At 37.9% G+C, this 20,535-nt stretch overlaps 1 protein-coding gene across 2 annotated transcripts in view; it reads left to right on the top strand.

Moving 5' to 3' along the window:
- Positions 1 to 15,155, top strand: part of CDC42 (cell division cycle 42) — a 41,428-nt gene extending 26,273 nt beyond the window's left edge. For both annotated transcript variants that reach the window (XM_027109826.1, XM_027109825.1), the window contains exons 4-6: positions 8,620 to 8,729; positions 8,852 to 9,049; positions 13,641 to 15,155. In XM_027109826.1, the coding sequence (XP_026965627.1) occupies positions 8,620 to 8,729; positions 8,852 to 9,049; positions 13,641 to 13,730 (398 nt within the window). In that variant the 3' untranslated portion in view covers positions 13,731 to 15,155. The remainder of the gene's footprint in view (positions 1 to 8,619; positions 8,730 to 8,851; positions 9,050 to 13,640) is intronic.
- Positions 15,156 to 20,535: the final 5,380 nt, after the last annotated feature.

Genomic DNA, 20,535 nt, shown 5'->3' with positions numbered 1-20,535 from the left:
GCCTTGACCTGGCCCTAGGCAACCACATATCTGCTTTCTGTCACTATGATTTTGCTTTTCTAGAATTTCATATCAGTGGAACCATACAGTCTGTAGCCTTTTGTGTTTTACTTCTTTCACTTAGCAAATTTGTTTGAGATTCGTCTATGTTATGTGTATCAGTAGTTTGTTTCTTTTTATTGTTGAGTTGTATTCCAGTCTATGAATATAGCACAGTTTGTTTTATCCATTTACGAGTTGCTGGTTGTTTGGGTTCTAATTTTAAGCTATGATGGATAATGGTGCTATGAACATTTGTATGCAGGTCTTTGTACAGTGTTAGTTTGGGAGTGGGTAAGCCTTTAAGTTTAGTTGCACACTTATTAAATCTTTTATTAAAACAGTCGGTTTTGACAGATTGTTCTCAAGGTGGCCTAGGGTCCTTTGATTAATATTGGTTTATTTAATTTGGATTGGTCAGACTTTAATCCCAGTCAGCCTCATTTACAACTGTTAAATTTCTTCTAGCACTTTAGATTGCATTTATAAACTTAATGTATTTACTTTTCTGTTTTGAGCAATTCAGTTTGCTTGACCTGACAAGTGAAACATTTCCAAGTTTTTACATATGTAACTTTAATAAACCTGATAATTTATGATTTTCTGTATTTGTTTTAATTTATCTTAAACAGTATTATTTACAACTTTCATAAAATTCTTAACATTTTCAACAAAAAAACCTCAAGATCAGTTACTCAATTACACAGTTTAAATTGGAATCAGAAAACTAATCTGTTGTGTTCTTTAACATGGTGATAGTTTTTTAAAAAATAAATAAATTTATTTATTTATTTTTGGCTGCGTTGGGTCTTCATTGCTGCATGCAGGCTCTCTCTAGTTGCGGCGAATGGGGGCTACTCTTCGTTGCGGTGCGCGGGCTTCTCATTGCAGTGGCTTCTCTTATTGTGGAGCATGGGCTCTAGGCAAGCAGGCTTCAGTAGTTGTGGCACGCAGGCTCAGTAGTTGTGGCTCATGGGCTCTAGAGCACAGGCTCAGTAGTTGTGGCACATGGCCTTAGTTGCTCCGCGACATGTGGAATCTTCCTGGACCAGGGCTCAAACCCATGTCCCTTGCATTGACAGGCGGATTCTTAACCATTGTGCCACCAGCAAAGTCCCATGGTGATTGTTTTAAATATTATAGACACTGAGTGTTAAATAAGAATAGGTTATTCCTAAATGTAACTGAAAATTAACAATAATAATGTTGATTTATTTCATCTCTATATTAGATTCTGAATCTTTCTAGGGGTTAAAGGCCATTCACTAAGGAAATTATTTTACTCTACCAGGCAAATTGGGGAGTTTTCACCTCAACTGGTTAAGGTCGCTATAAGCCAGAGATCTTTTTTGACAGGCACTGGAGACCTGGGACTGTAGGCATCCAGATTGAGTCTCCTATCTTTGACATAGCTACAAGGAGACTCTGTGTCTTTCTCCAAAGGCCTTAATCTCAGAGTCCTGGTTCAAGTCATGCCATTAACTCAATTTTCTTTCTGCTAAAGCTTTCATCCCCACTGAGATAGCCTCTGACTTCCTTTAACTGTTTGGTTACTTTTAACCTGTTGATTGTGTTATTTTATTTTGAATTCTTTAATTCTTTTTTAAAACCTTTTTAAAATTGAAGTATAATTAATTTACAATGTTGTGTTAATATCAGGTGTACTGCAAAGTGATTCAGTTTTTTTTATATATATATATATATATATATGTTTTTCTTTTTCAGATTCTTTTCCATTATAGGTTATTACAAGATATTGAATATAGTCGTTTTGAATTCTTTTTATACTATTCCTGTCTTTGGCTGAAACTCTTATAGATATATTAAAATAATATCACTTAAGACCAGAGATAGGACTCTCCCTCTGTTTCATAGCTTTATTTCTGCCCCTGTGGTCACAACACCAAATTCTGTTTTTTTTTTTTTAATATTTTTAAATTTATTTGGTTGCGCTGGGTCTTAGTTGTGACTCGCGGGGTCTTTTTAGTTGAGGCATGCGAACTCTTAGTTGCAGCACGTGGGATCTAGTTCCCTGACCAGGGATCAAACCTGGGCCCCCTGCATTGGGAGCACAGAGTCTTAGCCTCTGGACCACCAGGGAAGTCCCCCAAATTCTTGTTTAATGAGTTTCCACAGTTATTTATTTATTTTTTTCATATGTTTTACTATTGTGTATATAGTTCTATACTTAAATTTTTTCACAATATGTTTATCATAGGCTCTTTTCATATTGAATAATTCCAATTCCACCACCAATTCCTTTCTATGTCAAAATTAAAAATATTATTCTTTATTATAGAGATTACAGGTTTTGCTTATTACAGGAAAATCAAAATATAGATAAGCTAAAGGAGAAAATGAAAAAGCATCTATATCCAGAGACAATCACATCTTAGTGTATGTCCTAAACAGAGCTCTTCCTATACATTCATTGTATTTATACATAGGAAAAAAAAGGATATTCTTCTCTCTGTACCTGACTTTATCTCTTAAAAGAAAAGCATGGTGATACCTCTCAGTGTTGTACTTGTGTGTCATAGTCTTCATGGTTCCACAGTAGTCCGTTGTGTGGCAGTTCACACCACAATTTGTTTAACTTCTTTTGTTAATATAAGGGTCTCTTTGCAGTTTTCTTTCATATTATGATCTTTACTACAGAAACATTTTAGTATTTGGACACACATTCTTTTTTGTCACTTTTTGTCTTGATTTAACTTCAGGCTTACAGAAAAGTTGCTAATACAAAGAACTCCTTACCAGATTCACCAATTCTTAACCTTTGTGACATTCTCCAGCTCTATATGCATATTGCTTTTATTTCTACGCCGTTTGAGAGTTAAGTTGCATACATCATGGCCTTTTGTTCCTTAATGCTTCACTGTATATTTCTTAAGAGCAAGGATATTCTCTTATAGTGCACTTACCAAATTTAGGAAATTTGACATTATATATAACATTTTAAACTTTAACCTGTAGTCAACTCTCTAATTTTGTCAATTGTCCTAATATTGTCCCTTAGAGCAATTTTTCTTGTATAGGTTCTGACCTAGGATCGCACATTGCATGTAGTTGTCGCTCTCTTTGGTTAGTATCCTTTAGTATGGAACCTCAGCCTTTTATGGTATTGGCATTTTTTTAAGCAAACAGGCCACTTATTTTACAGAATGTTTCTCAGTTTGAGGTTGTCCATTTCCTCATGAGTAGATTCAGGATATTGCATATTTGGTTAGAATACCAGATCAGTAATGTTACGTCCATCTCAGGGTATCACCTTTTGGTAAAAGTAATTCTGATCACTTGATTAAGGTGTTGTCCAGTTTTCCTACTATATGTTTAGAATTTTTCCTTTTATAATTAATAATTAATTTGTGAGGAGATACATTAAAATGGTGTAAGTATTCTGTTGTCATTAAATAGCACCCCCTCTAGATTTAATAACCATTGACAATTCTTGCCTGAATCAATTTTTCCTACAGTTGTTGCAAAATGGGAATCTAGGTGCTAGATATGCTCATTGCTACAGAGGTCTGGACAGAGATAAGACAGCAAACAGCTGTAACATGCTAGCGACTTGTTCTGCACCACAGTGACTTGTCCTGAATATCATTCATTCAACTAGGGAAGAAAATATTAACACGTTTATTCTGGATAATGAGTTTTTGTTGATACCTCCAATTTAGTCCAACTCAGGCAGTCTTCTTTACCTTCATCAATTCCATATTTTCATCTCCATTTCTTCTATAGTTAGAAGCTAGGTTCCCCAAAAGATGTACCTGTTTTCAGTCCTGCAATACACACAAAATAGTTTCAGAATTGCTATACCATACCACTGTGAAAAACGAATATGTAAGAAGAGTTCAAGATTTGTTTGCAGTAATTTTTTTCTTTGGTCTAATAGCATACACAGTTCCTTGTTCAAAAATTACTTGGATTTGTTATCCCTACCCCCCCCAAAGATTTGTTATCCCCACCCCCCCCAAAGTGGCTATATTATTTGTAATACAGTTGGGTTCATTTATGTTTACATTAAATTTGTTTTTCCCCATTCTCATTTATTTATATATAGTCTTAATTGTTTTCTTAGGTTCAATTTTCAAAAGCTAGCTTCATTTTTAAATTTTAATCATTGTAATCACAGTCAATCATTCTGGGCTTACCATGGTAATAAACAAGAGAAAGGTTGGACTTTGATGCTAGATAGAGCAGTTAGCTAGATAGTTGACAAGTTGCTTAACTGTGTGGGGCTTAATTACCTTGATATGTAAAATGTTTAAAATATTTTCCTTTTAGAGGTGTTGTGAAGATTCAGTGATAGTTTAATAAAGTGTATACATATGTAAAAACTCAGGAGCTGTGTATTTATGATTCACACACTTTACTATTAAAAAAACCCAGCACAGGGACTGGAATGTGTTTGGTGTACAGCTAATATTATTCTCTTCCTTAGCAGAAGAATATTCAGAACAAGTCATAGTGGTGCACTTTGACCTGGTTTAGCTGATTCTGTTTTTTGTTTGTTGTGTTTTTTAAAAATAAACTCCTTTCATTGAGGTGTTTTCTAGTATCTGGCAACCTTCTGCAGTTACTGATCAATTACATTATCAGGAATGACAACGCTCTCCATAGAGATATTTATAGCTGCTTTGGTATCTAGTTTAGTGCTACTGTAGAACCTTCCAAAGGCGTTACGACTAAGATTTGAATCTTCAGTAAATTCTGCATTAACATGCAATAGTATAGATTTTTACAGATGTTATACATAACATGGTAGGAATCTCAGGTTCCCGAGTGTCCTCATTTATTTTTGGATTTTTTTTCTTTTTCTTTTATGATATAAAAGGTACGGAATTATTTAGGAGTAAGCTCCATAGCACAGAGGAAGCAGGGATCACTAAGGGCCATTAAATTTTGAGTACTTGGTTGTAGAAAAAATGTTTAGGTTTTAATTTGTAGCGGTAAATTTTGTGAAATCTTTAATTTGTCTTCTTGGGTTTACAATGTCCTACTGGAATTCTCTGAAAGTGTTGTTTTTTAGCAGTATTCTTATTTTTCATACCATGAGATCACTTCAGATTTTTCATATGGACCAGAGCCCTCAGTTCAAACTGACTTAGTTCCTCTTGAATTCAAATTCTGAATATGGAGGAAGGAAAAAAACCAGCAACTCATGAGATGTATCCTTGCTTTTTGTCAAGTATTAGAAGTTAAGTGATGAGCTGGTGTACTGTTAGAGTAGATATAATTTAAGACTTGTAGTCAAAACCTGTCTTACGCAGTAGAGTGAAAATTTCTTGATCATGTTGTGTACCTTAAAGTATGTTAAATGATAGTGCTGCCTCATACTTAGAGGATAGATTTTAGCTGGATAAATTATGCTTGGATATTGAAGAATCTTGCTCATCTAAGGGATCGTACTCATTCTGTTTCCTTAAATGTAGCAATTGTAGCAAATGTAGATGTAAGGTAGCCTACTTTTTGTTTATCGAACAATTTTAACTTTTTTCTCCTTGGGAAAGGAAAAGATTTATAGCTTTGAGGGCTTGTTCATTGCAAGTAAATGGACAGACCAGTACAGCTTTGGATCTAGTGTTAAGAAAGAATGGCTGGGGCTTCCCTGGTGGCACAGTGGTTGAGAGTCCGCCTGCCGATGCAGGGGACCACGGGTTCGTGCCCCGGTCTGGGAAGATCCAACATGCCGCGGAGCGGCTGGGCCCTTGAGCCATGGCTGCTGAGCCTGCGCGTCCGGAGCCTGTGCTCTGAAATGGGAGAGGCCACAGCAGTGAAAGGCCCGCGTACTGCAAAAAAAAAAAAAAAAAAAAAAAAGAATGACTGTATTTGTTTTCTGTCACCAGTCCATCTGAATAGAAGGTTGGTTGCATGTAAAACATTGGGCATTTATTTAGATGCCCCTAGTGGTGCTCAGGAATACAGACTTGGATCTGTTTTTGTTGCAGGGGCTGAATGACTAAAAATGAAGCCTTTTCTAGTATGCCAGACTTAATTTTTGTGAAATATATTCCATTTGAATAGGGTCTAGGGCTAAGAAAAGGTATGTGAATGTCTGTACTTTTTACACAGCTTGGTTAACTGTTTTGTTGTCTTATTTTCTACATTTACTTTTTGTTTTGTTGTTTTATTGGAGCTTTGGTTGTGATGCCTCAAAGCTCCAGCTAGCGTTAGAGCTCAGGCAGTTTGAGACAATTGTTAGAGTTTGGCTGATTTTGTTTTCCCCATTCTTTCTTTTCCAAATCCCTTCTATGTCTACAGTTGTACATTATATTAATAATTTAAGAAGTGAGAATTACACATCTTAGTGCATACCTTTGAATTCCTTTGATTCTAACCCTAGCATATTGCTATAGTGAGTATTCAGTAAATGCTAGAGGTACTGATGGTGGTTTTATTGTTTTGTAATATCTGCTGTTTGGACTTCTCCTTCAACCTTTATTCACTTTCCATAGAGTATTATCCTGAGAGTACCTTTATTGTCTACTTATGTTGTATTATTTAAGTGGCAATAAGAATGACATCTTTAATTATCATGTTTTGATAGCTACCCTAAATTCTTGTATTCTCTCTCAATGCTGGCAAAAACAAAACAAAACAAAACAGATCACTGGCATACAAAATATTTAACTTTCCTTTTTTCCCCTTAAAGTTTTTTTTTTATTGTGGTAAAATAATATAACATAAAATTTACCATTTTAACCATTTTTAGCATACGGTTCAGTGTCATTAATTACTTACCTATTCTTTTATTTGTTTGCTTTTTGGTTTTTTTTTTTTTTTGGCTGTGTGACATGTGGGATCCTAGTTCCCTTACCAGGGATTGAACCTGTGCCCTCTGCAGTGAAAGTGCAGAGTCCCAACCACTGGACCACCAGGGAATTCCCTTTTTGTTTTTTTTCTGTTTGTTTGTTTGTTTTTTAGGGCTATTCTTTTAATACATAGGATTGTTGTAGCTCACTTTTGACATTGGACTGTTAAATCCTTCCTCTGTGACTCTTCCCTTCCCTTCACAGTTCTGGAAATGTGTATGGATATTTTAAAACACTTTTTATCTGGCAATAATTTCAAACCTACAGAACGGTTGCAAAAATAGTATCAGGAGCCCACATACATCCTTTAACCAAATTTACCAGTTGTTAATGTTTTACCCTATTTGCTGTATTTTTCTCTTTCAACATATTTATACATAATTTTTTCCCCCTGAACTATTTGAGAGTAAGTTGCCATTTAGCCTTGAATAAGTATGTATTTCCTAAGAGCAGAGACATTTTTGTATAATGGTAATCAACTTAAGGTAATTTAGCATTGATACCATACTCTAATCTAACATCTATATTCCAGTTTTATCAGTTGATCCAAGTCCAGTTTTTTCTGCTTTTAGGATAGGACCATGTATTGCATTTAATTGTCATGTCTCTTTAGTTTCTTATAATTTGGATCAGTTCTTCAGCTCTCCTGCCCCCCCCCCCTTTTTTTTTTGGTCTTTCATGATGTTTTTATTGAATACAGGCCCAGGAATCCTCTCTCCCTCTTCCCCTTATAAAAATGTTCTTCATTTTGGGTTTGGTCTGTTTCCTCATGATTAGATACAAGTTATGCTATTTTGGTTGGAATACTACCTTAGTGATGTCTTTCTCAGGATATAAATGTAGAGGCATATGATACTCATCTGCCACTCATTGGTGATGGCAATCTAGATCACTCAGTCAAGGTGATGTTGTTTCTTCACAATGTAGTTATGTTCTTCCCCTTGTGGTTTATTAATAATCTTTAAGACCATACAAATATTCTCCTTTTCACCAGAGTTTCCTCCATATTGATTTAGCATCCATTGATTCTTGTTGAATTTTTTTCTGTGTTTTCAGTTTCAGGTAGTGGTCTTACATGTACACATTAACTAAACATGTGAATCTGCTTTGGTAGTCATGGGCAGTGGATTTTGTCAGCTGGGTTTCATTGAGATTTTTCTTCCCTTAGATAGTTTCACTGTGATTGTTTCTTAATCAGATCGGAGTAGATTTGATTTTTAACTATTTCTGTAGCAGCAGTTTATTTTTGTTACATTATTGTTTGGTTGCTAGTAGACACAAAGATTGAAAACTACAAATCAGTAACAAAGCAAATAATTAATACATAACAAATTCATTGCTGTTCTAAGGACCTGAAATTTTTTTTTGGTTTTTGGTTTTGCTTTTCTTTACTGATGTGTAGTTGACTTACAATATTATATTAGTTTCAGCTGTATAACAGTTATTTGATATTTTTATATATTACACATCATACAAAGTTATTATAATATTATTGACTGTATTCCCTGTGCTGTACATTACATCCCTGTGACTTATTTATTTTATAACTGATAGTTTGTACCTTTTAACTAGAATTAGCTGAGTGAGAATATTGCTCAAATATTCTATTACAAAGCCATATATTTTGTTAAATAAGTTGCCTTCTTATTAATGATAAGTGTGCTGTTAGCTGCATGCTTAGTCTGTTGACTGATTTGTGATTTTAATGCTATGAGGGCACCAAGATTCAGTTGCTGATTTCTCCAGTTTTTTTTCCCCTTAGGGCAAGAGGATTATGACAGATTACGACCGCTGAGTTATCCACAAACAGATGTATTTCTAGTCTGTTTTTCAGTGGTCTCTCCATCCTCATTCGAAAATGTGAAAGAAAAGGTGAGTTAGTCAGATATTCTTGTCCTGAAAAAAAGGTTGTCATAGAACTTCTGTTGATTGTAAATAGCTTTGGAGGCTTGTGGATTAATGCAGGTGTATTTTTTAAAATATCTTTTCTCTAGTGGGTGCCTGAGATAACTCACCACTGTCCAAAGACTCCTTTCTTGCTTGTTGGGACCCAGATTGATCTCAGAGATGACCCCTCTACTATTGAGAAACTTGCCAAGAATAAACAGAAGCCTATCACCCCAGAGACTGCTGAAAAACTGGCCCGTGACCTGAAGGCTGTCAAGTATGTGGAGTGTTCTGCACTTACACAGGTGAGGACTGTGGAACCCCACGTTTATTTACAGTGGAGTGGTTTCGAGCAGCAGTAGGATTCAGGGCTTATTTCTGACAGCGGTCTGCAGTGCTCAAGAAAGCTGCCCAGGAAGACTGTGACCAGCTTCACAGTATATATTCTTTTGTTAGAGGTCTCTGTTTTTATGGAGAAAATTATTAGTTTCTAAATAAAGCTCTTGTGTTGGTGAGTTCCCACGTTTTACTGAATCATTTGTAGTGGTCAGGGATTGTGTTAAAAACAAAAATTAACGGAAAGGTCCAGATTAGCACACACTTACAAGAGTCTGTGAATGATTCCCCTCCCTCCCCCCCCAACTTAAAATCTCATCTAAATAAATCTGATTTTTTATCAGTACTGACAATTGATGGTATACTGTTTCTGGGGTAATTCAACTGGGATAGGGAATTGGTTGTAATCATTGAGACTTTCATGTCAGAGAAAGCTACCTAGGCCATTTCTCAAGCATGCCTTTATATAGTGTCACTATTCTTACGTTTTTGGAGGCATTCCTTCTTTATGCAGTCCTCTTTTCTTTCTGAACGATTTAATTGGAACTCTTCTCATAGTTTGATGGGAAACTTCAGATTCTGAGGACAGGGAGCAGTGTTAGGGTGTTTAGAGTGAGAGTTATAAGTGACCTGTGTGATTTCATTTTCTCTACCTTCATGGTATCACCAACCAGTTCTCTCCTCTGAGTACTGTTCTGGGGACCAAAGGAAAATATTATGTAAATAATTAGCACAGAACTCTTTTATTCTACTTTGACATTTGAACAATGAGCAAACACGCCTAAATAAAATAAGGCAAGACTGAAGGGTGGAGATTTCTTATAATTACATGAAATTCACATATTTCTCATGCTACTTTTTCAGGTAATTTTCTTTTTTATGAAGTTTGAAAAAAAACATGTACTAAGTATATAGTATGTAGCATGTAGACATAATTTAATAATCTCCAGTTTAGCCCTGGGTTGGATGTGCAAAGATAAAATTTTTTTTCTTAGCTGGATATTTCACAGGATGACTTCAAGGGCTAATTTCTTCTCCCAAACTCGGTTTTCCTTGGCAGTTTAGTCCTGTTGTATTGCTATTGCAGATATGTAAAAGTTGAGAAGATTTTACATCTTCTCACATGTAGCACTAACTGAGATTTTTTTAAATGCCTGATGCTTTTGTGTTTTGATACCATCCCCAGAAAAGTGTGTGTGTGTGTGTGTGTGTGTATTGAAGAAGGATGTGTGTGGAACATTTGAGTCAGATAACTGTTACATATCCCCATTCTCTAAATACAGGTTGCTTTGGGGGGAAATGGAGGCAAGTAGGCCATGTGGATCCAATTTTAGGTCACTAGTGAAGCTTATTTTAGAGAATTGGATGCTTCCATGTAAAGTTTTTTACAGTATTGAACAGGTTTATATAGTAAGTCACTTTCCAGAGAACAGAAATTTGAAAAGGTCTTAGCAACTACATTTTTCTTACCAGATTTTGAAGTTTGGAGAAATCAAAAGAGAAGATAGAAAATGGGGTCCCTGGGTACTGTTTGGGAGCTATAATTTTTTAGGATTCCAGATTCTGTTTGTTGGTTCCTTTAAAACTGAGCTTTTAATATAATCAGATAGTGTGATTAAAGCAGGGGTTAGTTTTGTCTCGTAGGGGATTAATTGATCTTTGTCAATAAGCAAGAAAGTATTTGCTTCTTATTAAGGGATGCCCTGGTTTCTGATTGTCGTCCTCCTCTTTTTTCCCTTATAAAATTTATTTTTCTTTCTATCTTCCCTCCTTCCTTTTATGTTTGACAACCAGAGTTTGCTCCTAGATGTGTAGAAAGAATTTCAGAGGAACTTTAACTTTCATCATTTCTACTTTGTAAAAGACACAGAAGGAAGGAAACTTTTTAACCTCTTTGCCTCTTTCCAAGTGCTTACTGTTATTTCTCATTTATTTTGTCCCTAGTGGAATGTGTGAGTGCCAGTTCTCGAGGCTTCTGTGGTGGGGGGAGGGCAAGGTGGGGGCGGCTGGGGTAATCTGGGCCTGGCGCTCCTTTTCGGAGCCGTGCTCTGGGGCTTTGGGGAATGGTTTTACTTGGGATCCAACTGACCTAAAGAACATGTGGAACTTCTTTGGGAGGTATACCTGTGGCTTCAGATTTAGGTGAGTTTAGGTGAGTCTGTAGACCTGGTACCAGTACTACTGAGTCGCACTGTCACGCTGGAGTTCTGGCTGAGGTGTAAGTGTATTTCTGCATCTTAATCCCTGTAGATCTGAGAATATTCTTTGTTTTTCACTCCATGCTTTATGCTCTGATAACCATGCGGACATCTAAAAGCATTGGACTGCTTGCTAAAATTCATTCTAGGACCCTGTTCTTTGTTTTCCTATTGGGTGGTGGTTACTTGCTCTAATAACATTACTGAATAACTGAGGTGTATGCTGTTTCTAGAGTCTGTTGTTTAAACTTCTCCCAGTTGGTACTGCTGAACAATTAACACTTTTTCTAAGTGTCTGAACCTTTTGTTCTGGGAAACTGGTTTACTCTGAAATCCTGATTAATCCCATCCAGATATGTCATTGGATCTAGAAACATGTAGCATGCCTGTTAGCCTGCTATTTGTGTCCTTCAGTTATTCAGGGGATGAATTCACAGAAGCCTGAAGTTGTAGTAGGTGTAGTTCCAAAATGTGTGTGCCATTCTTGTCATTAGAAGTACTAGGGAATTCTGCAAGGCCTAATTATTCACTGCATGTATCTTGTGCTTACATATCCATTCCTCTCCTCTGGCATTATTTTCATTAAAATGTTGTAATTTAGATTTCAAAGTGTGATTGTTATAGAAGTCAACATACGGCATTTTCACAAAAATTGCTTTCTTGCTCAGTTAACCTTTTTTGAGGTAAGAAATTTGTTCTGTTATTTACTGTCTTGCTAATGGGCTTAAGATCTAGCTTTCTGGCAGTTATTTTTCTTAAGGCACATTGCTTCTGTGAATTCAGCCCAGTTAATCCAGACTGCTGTTGTATCTGCTGGTCTTTCTAATCCTCTAACCTGGCTGCTATTCTCTCTCCTCCCCTCTGTCTTGTAGAGAGGTCTGAAGAATGTGTTTGATGAGGCTATCCTAGCTGCCCTCGAGCCTCCGGAAACTCAACCCAAAAGGAAGTGCTGTATATTCTAAACTGTTTTCTCCTTCCCCTCTTTGCTGCTGCTTCCTGTCCCACTACTGTAGAAAGATCGTTTAAAAACAAAGGAATAAAACCATCCTGTTTGAAAGCCTCTGCGTCTTTTTACTCACCACCTTAGAGCAACCTCTGTATTAGTTTTTGATCAAGAATGCAATATCTTATAGAATATTTTTTGTGATCAGTAGTCAAGTTGGACTTGTTTAACTTTCTGCTGCTTGAGTTGCCTGATGCTCAGAGCTGTTTGGTTTGGATTACTATTGCAAAAGGGAACTTGGTCTGGCATTAAGAATGTCCTCTTGGAGAAAATAAGAAGAGTTTAACACTTCTAGATCTTAGTTCTAGATGGAGAAAATAACACAAACATCATTTTACTCTTACGATCAATTGTTAATTGTAATTGCATGACAAAATTTATGGAAAAAGGGTGACCTGCTAGTACAGTGTAATGGGGAAGGGAGGATTCTTTTCTGGTTTTCCTTTGTGTAGTGAAACTTTGTGTTGCTATTGCTTTGGCTGTCTGTGCTGTAGTGGAGTATTTGTCAGTCTGGGTGGGAAAGATAATTGATGTACCTGCTACTGCTTTATGAGATCATTTGTTACATTATCTTTTAAGAGTAGCATCCATTTTAACAGTTGACTTAAGGTTTGTTAATGTTGAGATGTAAAGCTGCCATCTTTATATTTTCCTGCTTCTGATTTTATTGTTGTGAGGGAAACATACAATTATGGTTACCTTCAAATTTTGAAATTAAAAATATACAATTGTTTGTATAAATGCCTGATGAAACTTTATTCCTGTTGCACTGACTGGCTTTAGTTTTACATATGTATCAGGTACCCACATTTTTGCTTCCTTGAATCCCCTTGGCTCTAATTGGTGGGATAAAGGGAGTTTAGAGTGACTATTTTTGATGCAGCTACTGTAATCGCTCTCTCCATCTTTGCCTGCGCCTTCCATATGATAAGGATGCCACTGCCCGGTGCCCAGCCTCTCAGTCCTGTTCCATATCCAGCTGTTTCATTCGAATGCAGAGCTGCTTACTTGTTTTTATGTAAAATGTTCCAGCAGCATACTACAAAACTCATATTGAATGAGCAAATGACATGTGCTTGTTTGCTTCTTGTGACATACATTGGTCTGCAGAAAGCTTTCTCAAAGGACCACTGTCTCACTCATGAATATCTGCTCCTCTCCTCCTGAATTGCTGGATCCTTCCAGTGCCCTGCCTGGACAAAACTTGGTGAAGTGAGATGATTGTGTTGAGATTCAGGGTTGTTTTTAATGTTTCGTTATTTGCCAACTCCTGGGGGTTTGAATGTTTTAAATTTGATCCTCAACTGTATTATACTGAATATCAGACTGCCCATTTTTTTTCTTTCTACCCCTTTTCAGAAAGGCCTAAAGAATGTATTTGATGAAGCAATATTGGCTGCCCTGGAGCCTCCAGAACCGAAGAAGAGCCGCAGGTGTGTGCTGCTATGAACGTCTCTCCAGAGCCCTTTCTGCACAGCTGGTGTCGGCATCATACTAAAAGCAATGTTTAAATCAAACTAAAGATTAAAAATTAAAATTCGTTTTTGCAATAATGACAAATGCCCTGCACCTACCCACATGCACTCGTGTGAGACAAGGCCCATAGGTATGGCCCCCTTCCCCCTCTCAGTACTAGTTAATTTTGAGTAATTGTGTATTGTCAGAAAAGTGATCAGTACTAGTTTTTGTTTTGTTGTTTCAAAAAAATTATTATTATTTTTTTTTGTTTAAAAGCAAGGCATGCTTGTGATGACTCTGTAACAGACTAATTTGGTTGTTGAAGCTGTTTCCAGGTTCCACTCTGGCGAGTAATCTGGGATATCTAGTTTTCTTCTTTCTTTTCTTTTTTTTGGGGGGCGGGGGAGTGTGTGTGGGATTTGTTTTTATTTAGTCATGTTTTTTAAATTCATTAACCATTGGACAGCCCTTAAGGGGAGGAGGATAGATTGATTCCACATTCCACTTCCTAGATCTAGTTTAGAAAACGTGTTCCCCACCTGGTGCTCTTAGGAAGGAGTATAGTAAACGCCTCATTTAATAATATACTCCTTTTTGAAAGTTGCCTTTTCTCTCCACCCTTGAGTAGGTCCAGTATTTGATGAAACTCATGAAAGTGGGTGGAACCTGTCTTGCCCCTCCTCTTTTCTAGGATGCACTATATATGTGACTGTGACTCTCAAGGAAATTTGTTTGCCATTTGCTGATTTTTTTTGAAGTTAATTTCTAACTTCTTTCACTGATAAATGAAGAAAAGTATTGCACCTTTTGAAATACACCAAATGGATTGAGTACGTAATTAAAAAACATTTTTTTTCCCTGTCAGTCATTGTCTTAATATGCTTAGCATAGATGTGCAGCTTAATAGTGTATGATACAGTGTTCCTAGAACACAGCTGAAGACCTGGTATATAGAGGAAATCCGAGGGGTGGTGCTAGAAGGCAGATGTCTATGGGATGATTCACATCCTCTTTCAAGTTATGAGGATGGAGACCTGCTTCATTAAGAAGCTGGGGGTGGGGTGGGGTAGGGTGGGGGTGGGGAGAACATTTAACAACATGGGGACCAGTCAGGGAAATCCCCTTATTTCTGTTTTGCATATGAGGAACGCTAGAGCAGCCAGGTGAGGCTCTCTAGTTTAATAAAAATCCTGGGGAGAGTCTTATGAAGACTCTTCATAAGTGTTAATAGGGATTTTATCAGCTTATTTTGGTTGCAGTTTCCAAGTCTTAAAAATGTTAGGTAATCTTCCCCACCTTCCCCAAATCCTACTTCTTGTAGATTTCATTAGTGTTGAACCAATGCTTTCTCATGTCTGAATTCTTTGTATATGCATTCTTTTCAGATGTATTAAACAAACAAACAAAAAAACCCATTACAAGTCAGCCTGGGGGTTGTTATTTTCCCTCCGCCTCTTAATTTTTAGATATTTAGGAATGGGAACTTGACTCTTATTGATATCAATTTCTAACAGATTTCAAGATAAAGATTTAGAGCACAAAGGTTTAATATACTTTGTTTTGTGGAATTCAGTTTGAGATTTTTTTCCCCCTCACATTCAGGTTTGTGCCTTCTCCCCTAAGTTTGGCAGGTAGCCTACAGACTCCTCTTTAATACCAAGTGGGTTCATAACAGTTCTTAGTGAAGAAATGTTCTGGAAGCTCACTGCTCATGTTTTTGGAAGGAAATGGCAGCATACTTCCAAATCCATCCATCAGTTGGAAAGCAGCCATTTTTCTCCAAGTTTTCTGTATCAGTGGTTTTCAAACTTTGCTGCTTTAGTAGAGTGGAGCTTGAGCAGTGGGTTATTTAAAAGCTTTCCAGGTATTTACATTATGCAGCCAAGTTTGAGAACTACTGCTCCTAGGTTGTTAACCTCAAACTGCTTCTAAAAGATTCCAGATTCTGTGCTTTGAATCTGAATATGGGACACATTTTCTGTAGGTGACAAGAATGATTCATTTCCCTTAAGGGCATTATACTGATCTGTATGAGAGTCTTAGAAACTAAGGACTGTTAATCCAGTTAATAAGGTTGATACAATGTATAGCCTCATTTTGATAGTTTTCTATATGGAGTCATGTTTGACTTGATTCCATACTGTGCTAGAACTAAGCTGGGCTGATGGGGAATGGGTTAGGAAGAGGCAAATCTAAGCTTTGCTGTTTTAACGAATGTATCTTATTCCTTGTTGACCATACCAGGGAGAGACACCTGGATCATGTTATGAGACTGAGGGGAGCAGAAACTGTGTATGTGTATCCCTAGTTCTTAGTACAGTGGCATATAGGTCCATCCTGATTATTGCTGTAGCCCTGGCCTAGAGCAGTGTTTGACACATAAGAAATGACTCTAAAAATAGTCATTGGATGGGTACATGTTTTCAAGAATGAATAAATGAAATAAAGCAGGTTACATGGTTGTGTTGATGAATTATCCACACGTCAGAAGAGCAGTGGTGACAAGAGGATTGATTGAAGCTAACATTGTTTTCTAATTAAATATTTTCAATTTGATTTACACATATCAGATGAACATGGGTGGCAAATGGATGAAGCTAACATTGTTTTCTGTTTAAATATTGTTTTCTATTTGACTTAACAGACTTGTCTGTTATCTTTGGCTTAGTGAGTGATACTGCCCAGGGAGTGTGATCTAGGGATTGGAAAAGCGCTATTTTGAAACAGGCCTTAGCAGATTTAGCTTATGGCAAAATTTACAGTATCTAGGCTAATACAACGCCAGTACATCACTGTTTTTCTAAAATACCCATGTTTTACTGAAGGTCTTAGAAATAGGCATCCTTTGAGCTGGATTTTTTTTTTTTTTTTCTTTTTGGCTGTGCCATGTGGATTGTGGGATCTTAGTTCCCCGACCAGGGATCAAACCCACGCCCCTAACAGTGAAAGAGCCGGGTTCTAACCGCTGGACTGCCAGGGAATTCCCTTTGAGTTGGATTTTATGCCAGTAGAGGGAATATATTCTAAGGGGAAGAAAGGATTGATTGTGGAATCTAAGAAATGATTGCAATATTCCTTTATTCTGAGGTGTATTTTTCCTTTCTTGGGGGGCTCATTTTCATAGTATGATCAGAATACCTCTTAAAATTTGTGTATACATTTAATGTAGTGGTGCTTTTTTTTTTGGTTCCGAAAAACTGTTGTTAAATCATTGGTGTCTTATTGGTATCTTCATAATACCTTCATAGAATGGATAAAATAATACTTTTTCTTCATTATTAGGTTTGGACTATTTTCTTTTTTTCCTTCTCCCATTTTGATGTTGTTAGTGGTTATTGGGGTGCTGAGTGCTAAGAAACTGGTATACGAGGACCCTGCTTCTTGAGGTTTGGAACTTAGCCTCCGCTGGGTACAGCTAACATACACTACAAATTTGGTATATAACAGTCTGGGGAAGGGACGGTATTTCACCAAGAAGTAGCAACTCCATTATCTTTCAGAAAGGGCTGAGCTCTTCATGGTTAGTGTATCTGAATAATATGTGAGGGGAGTATCTTTAAATCACATTCCTAATTTAGCTCTCATTGTTTTCTGTAAGACTTACCCAGGTTCCCCGAACTTCAGAGCATGGTGCTTTAACTACAGAGCTCAACAGAAGACCTCATCTTAATATTTTCTTTCCAGGGCTGTTACGATACTTTATGTATTACTTTGAGTTTTTTCTGAAGAGCCCCTCCTCTTTTTAAAAAACATTTTATTAGCTATTGCTACAGTAATGTTGCATTACAAACCACCCTAACACTCAAGCGGCTTACTCCAACAAGCATTTATTTTTCTTGCTGAGGGGTCAGTTGGGCTTTGCCTCCAGGCTTCAGATTAGGCTCAGGTTGGCTTCATGTTTCTCATTCTGGAGCCTGGCTCCAGAGAGCAGTGCCTTCCTGAGAGGACTTCACGTGGTGAGCCAAAGGGGGTACAAGGTCAAGCACATTTGAAATTTCTCACGTTCCATTGCCCAGAGGATTCCACATAGCCAGCCCAAAGTCTGCCACTCATATATTCATTCCCTCATATTTAGTAAATTCAAAAATAGGTTTGAGCTCATTTTAAAAAAGGAAAATAGGGCTTCCCTGGTGGCGCAGTGGTTGAGAGTCCGCCTGCCGATGCAGGGGACGCGGGTTCGTGCCCCGGTCCGGGAAGATCCCACATGCCGTGGAGCGGCTGGGCCCGTGAGCCGTGACCGCTGAGCCTGCGAGTCCGGAGCCTGTGCTCCGCAACGGGAGAGGCCACAACAGTGAGAGGCCAGCGTACCGCCAAAAAAAAAAAAAAGGAAAATAATGGAGATAGGGTCTGGGCATCACAATTTTTTTCAAATTTTTTTTTGTAGGAGCATCACTTCTTTTTTTTTGTGTGTGTGTGTGTGTGTATGTGTTACCCGGGCCTCTCACTGTTGTGGCCTCTCCCATTGCGGTGCACAGGCTCAGCGGCCATGGCCTACGGGCCCAGCCGCTCCGCGGCACGTGGGATCTTCCCAGACCGGGGCACGAACCCGCGTCCCCTGCATCGGCAGGCGGACTCCCAACCACTGCACCACCAGGGAAGCCCAGAGCATCACTTCTTTAAAGCTCATCAGATATTTTAATATACCCCCAGGTTTGAAAACTGTGGCACTACATGATCTCTTAAGGTTTCATTTATGTCTGACATGAATTTTAGAGTAATTTTGGGCTACAAATCTTTACAGCATTTTTCCTTTGACGAGGAGGTTTTCCAAACCAGCATTCAGTTCTTACCCTTAATCAGAAAGAGGGTTTACAAAATTCATAGTCATATGGTTTTACTGGACTGGCACTGAGATAGTTTGGGCAGTCACCTAAGTAATTAAATTACTTAGGCAGCAATTTGAGAAGGGGGCAGGTATTTGAGTTGTTGAGTTCAGCTAAGGTTTTCTAAGTCAAAGCTAGAATGTAGAGGAAGGCTGTATTTCCCTGATAACTTCAAGACAAGTGTACTATACAGATTTCACTGGAGATGGATATCCTCTTCACTCGTCCCAGGAATATTCTAATTCATCTGCAGAGAGTACACAGGTCCAAATTCCAAAGTGTAAGTTAGTGCTAGAAATGAGTATGAAATTGAAGTTATTCCAACAGACTAAATTGGACTTCTAGGAGATGAAATCTCTTGCTAAGTTAAAAACAAGGTCACTTTGTTTCTCTGCTGCAGATCCCCAACGCCACACACACCCTGGTTATTTTTCAGACCTTTGGGCAGGGTGTGAGCCAGTGTCACGTGGCTTTATTTCCTCCTCTTTCTCGTCAGTGAGTATAGTTCCAGGTGGATTGATTTTTTTTTTTGAAGTCTGACTAAACAGAGAGTTGCTTCGTTGTATTAGCCTCATACTGATGCATTAATATTTGATTGGATGGGGTCTTAGTTTCTGTGTCTTGGTTTGTGGTTTAGCTGTAGTTGATGCAGTCATGTGACCAGTCTTCTCAGAGGCAGGAACTGGAGCAGAGGACCTGTGTGGTTTTGCAAATGTTCAGTGCTTTTGAGCCATAAGCTCTGAACTGGAAATTCTTAACTCCCTGATAATGGGCTATTGGGTATTGGGGCATACCCTCACAAAAGTGGGGAAACTTGTGCCTGTATCGAGCTATCTCTTTCTTCTTTTAAACAGTTTATTGAGCTACTTTTTTTAAAAAATAAATTTCTATATTTTATAATTTATTTTTGGCTGCGTTGGGTCTTCGTTGCTGTGCACGGGCTTTCTCAAGTTGTGGCGAGCAGGGGCTACTCTTCGTTGCTGTGCACGGGCTTCTCATTGCAGTGGCTTCTCTTGTTGCAGAGCACGGGTTCAGTAGTTGTGGCATGCGGGCTCAGCAGTGGTGGTCGCGGGCTCTAGAGCGCAGTATTGAGCTAGTTTGAAATCCGGCCCCACTGTTCTCTCTTTCCCAGTGAGCTAGCCCATGAACTTCTTGGACTGTTGAGATTACCTCCACCTAGTGGTGAGTCTAAGTTAGAACTGCCAGTTGACTCGGGGTGCTCTTTATCTAATATCTGAACACCATTCTTTATGTGGGTGTTTCGTTCGTATGTTTTTGTTTTATTTATTTATTTGTTGTGGGTTTTTTTTTTTTTTTTTTTGGCCGCACTGTGCAGCATGGGGGATCTTAGTTCCCTGACCGGGGATCAAACCCGTGCCCCCTGCAGTGGAAGCGTGGAGCCCTAACCACTGGACTGCCAGGGGATTCCCTATGTGGGGTCTTGATGGCAGAGGGTAGGGAGAAAGGAATATTGGCTGAGCAAATTCACTTGTGGACTAGGGGGATTTCTGAATTATCTAGGAGAGGTTAAGAGTCAGAGAATTTGTAGTCAGTCAAAATATAAAAATCCAATGTGCTGTAGGGAAATAATTGCCCCAAGTTATAACTCTGGCCTTATTAGCTGTGTGATCTTGGATAAGTCAGTGAATGTCCCTAAGCTACACTTGCTTCATCTGTAAATAGGAATAATGCTAATTTCTACGTCTTGGGGGTGAGTGTGAGGATTAAATGATATCATATATGTGAACATGTTTCGTAAACAAAGAAATGCAATGCAAATATTAACAGCTACCAGATTTGCTTTGCAATGGGAAGAATTTAGGTTTGTGTGAGGAAGTACTTACTAACATCATTGTGACATGCTACTGGGTGTATTTGGAGATTTTGTGTTTTAGTAATTATAGGAGTACAGATTCACTATTTATAGAGCTAGGATGGTAGAGCTCAAGGTAATTCAGAGCTTTCTTTAAGAA

Source organism: Aethalodelphis obliquidens, unplaced genomic scaffold (genome assembly GCF_003676395.1).
Source record: "Aethalodelphis obliquidens isolate GAN/ISIS:26980383/991018 unplaced genomic scaffold, ASM367639v1 scaffold9, whole genome shotgun sequence".
Classification (NCBI taxonomy): Eukaryota; Metazoa; Chordata; class Mammalia; order Artiodactyla; family Delphinidae; genus Aethalodelphis; species Aethalodelphis obliquidens.
This window is presented reverse-complemented; position numbering and strand designations above follow the sequence as displayed.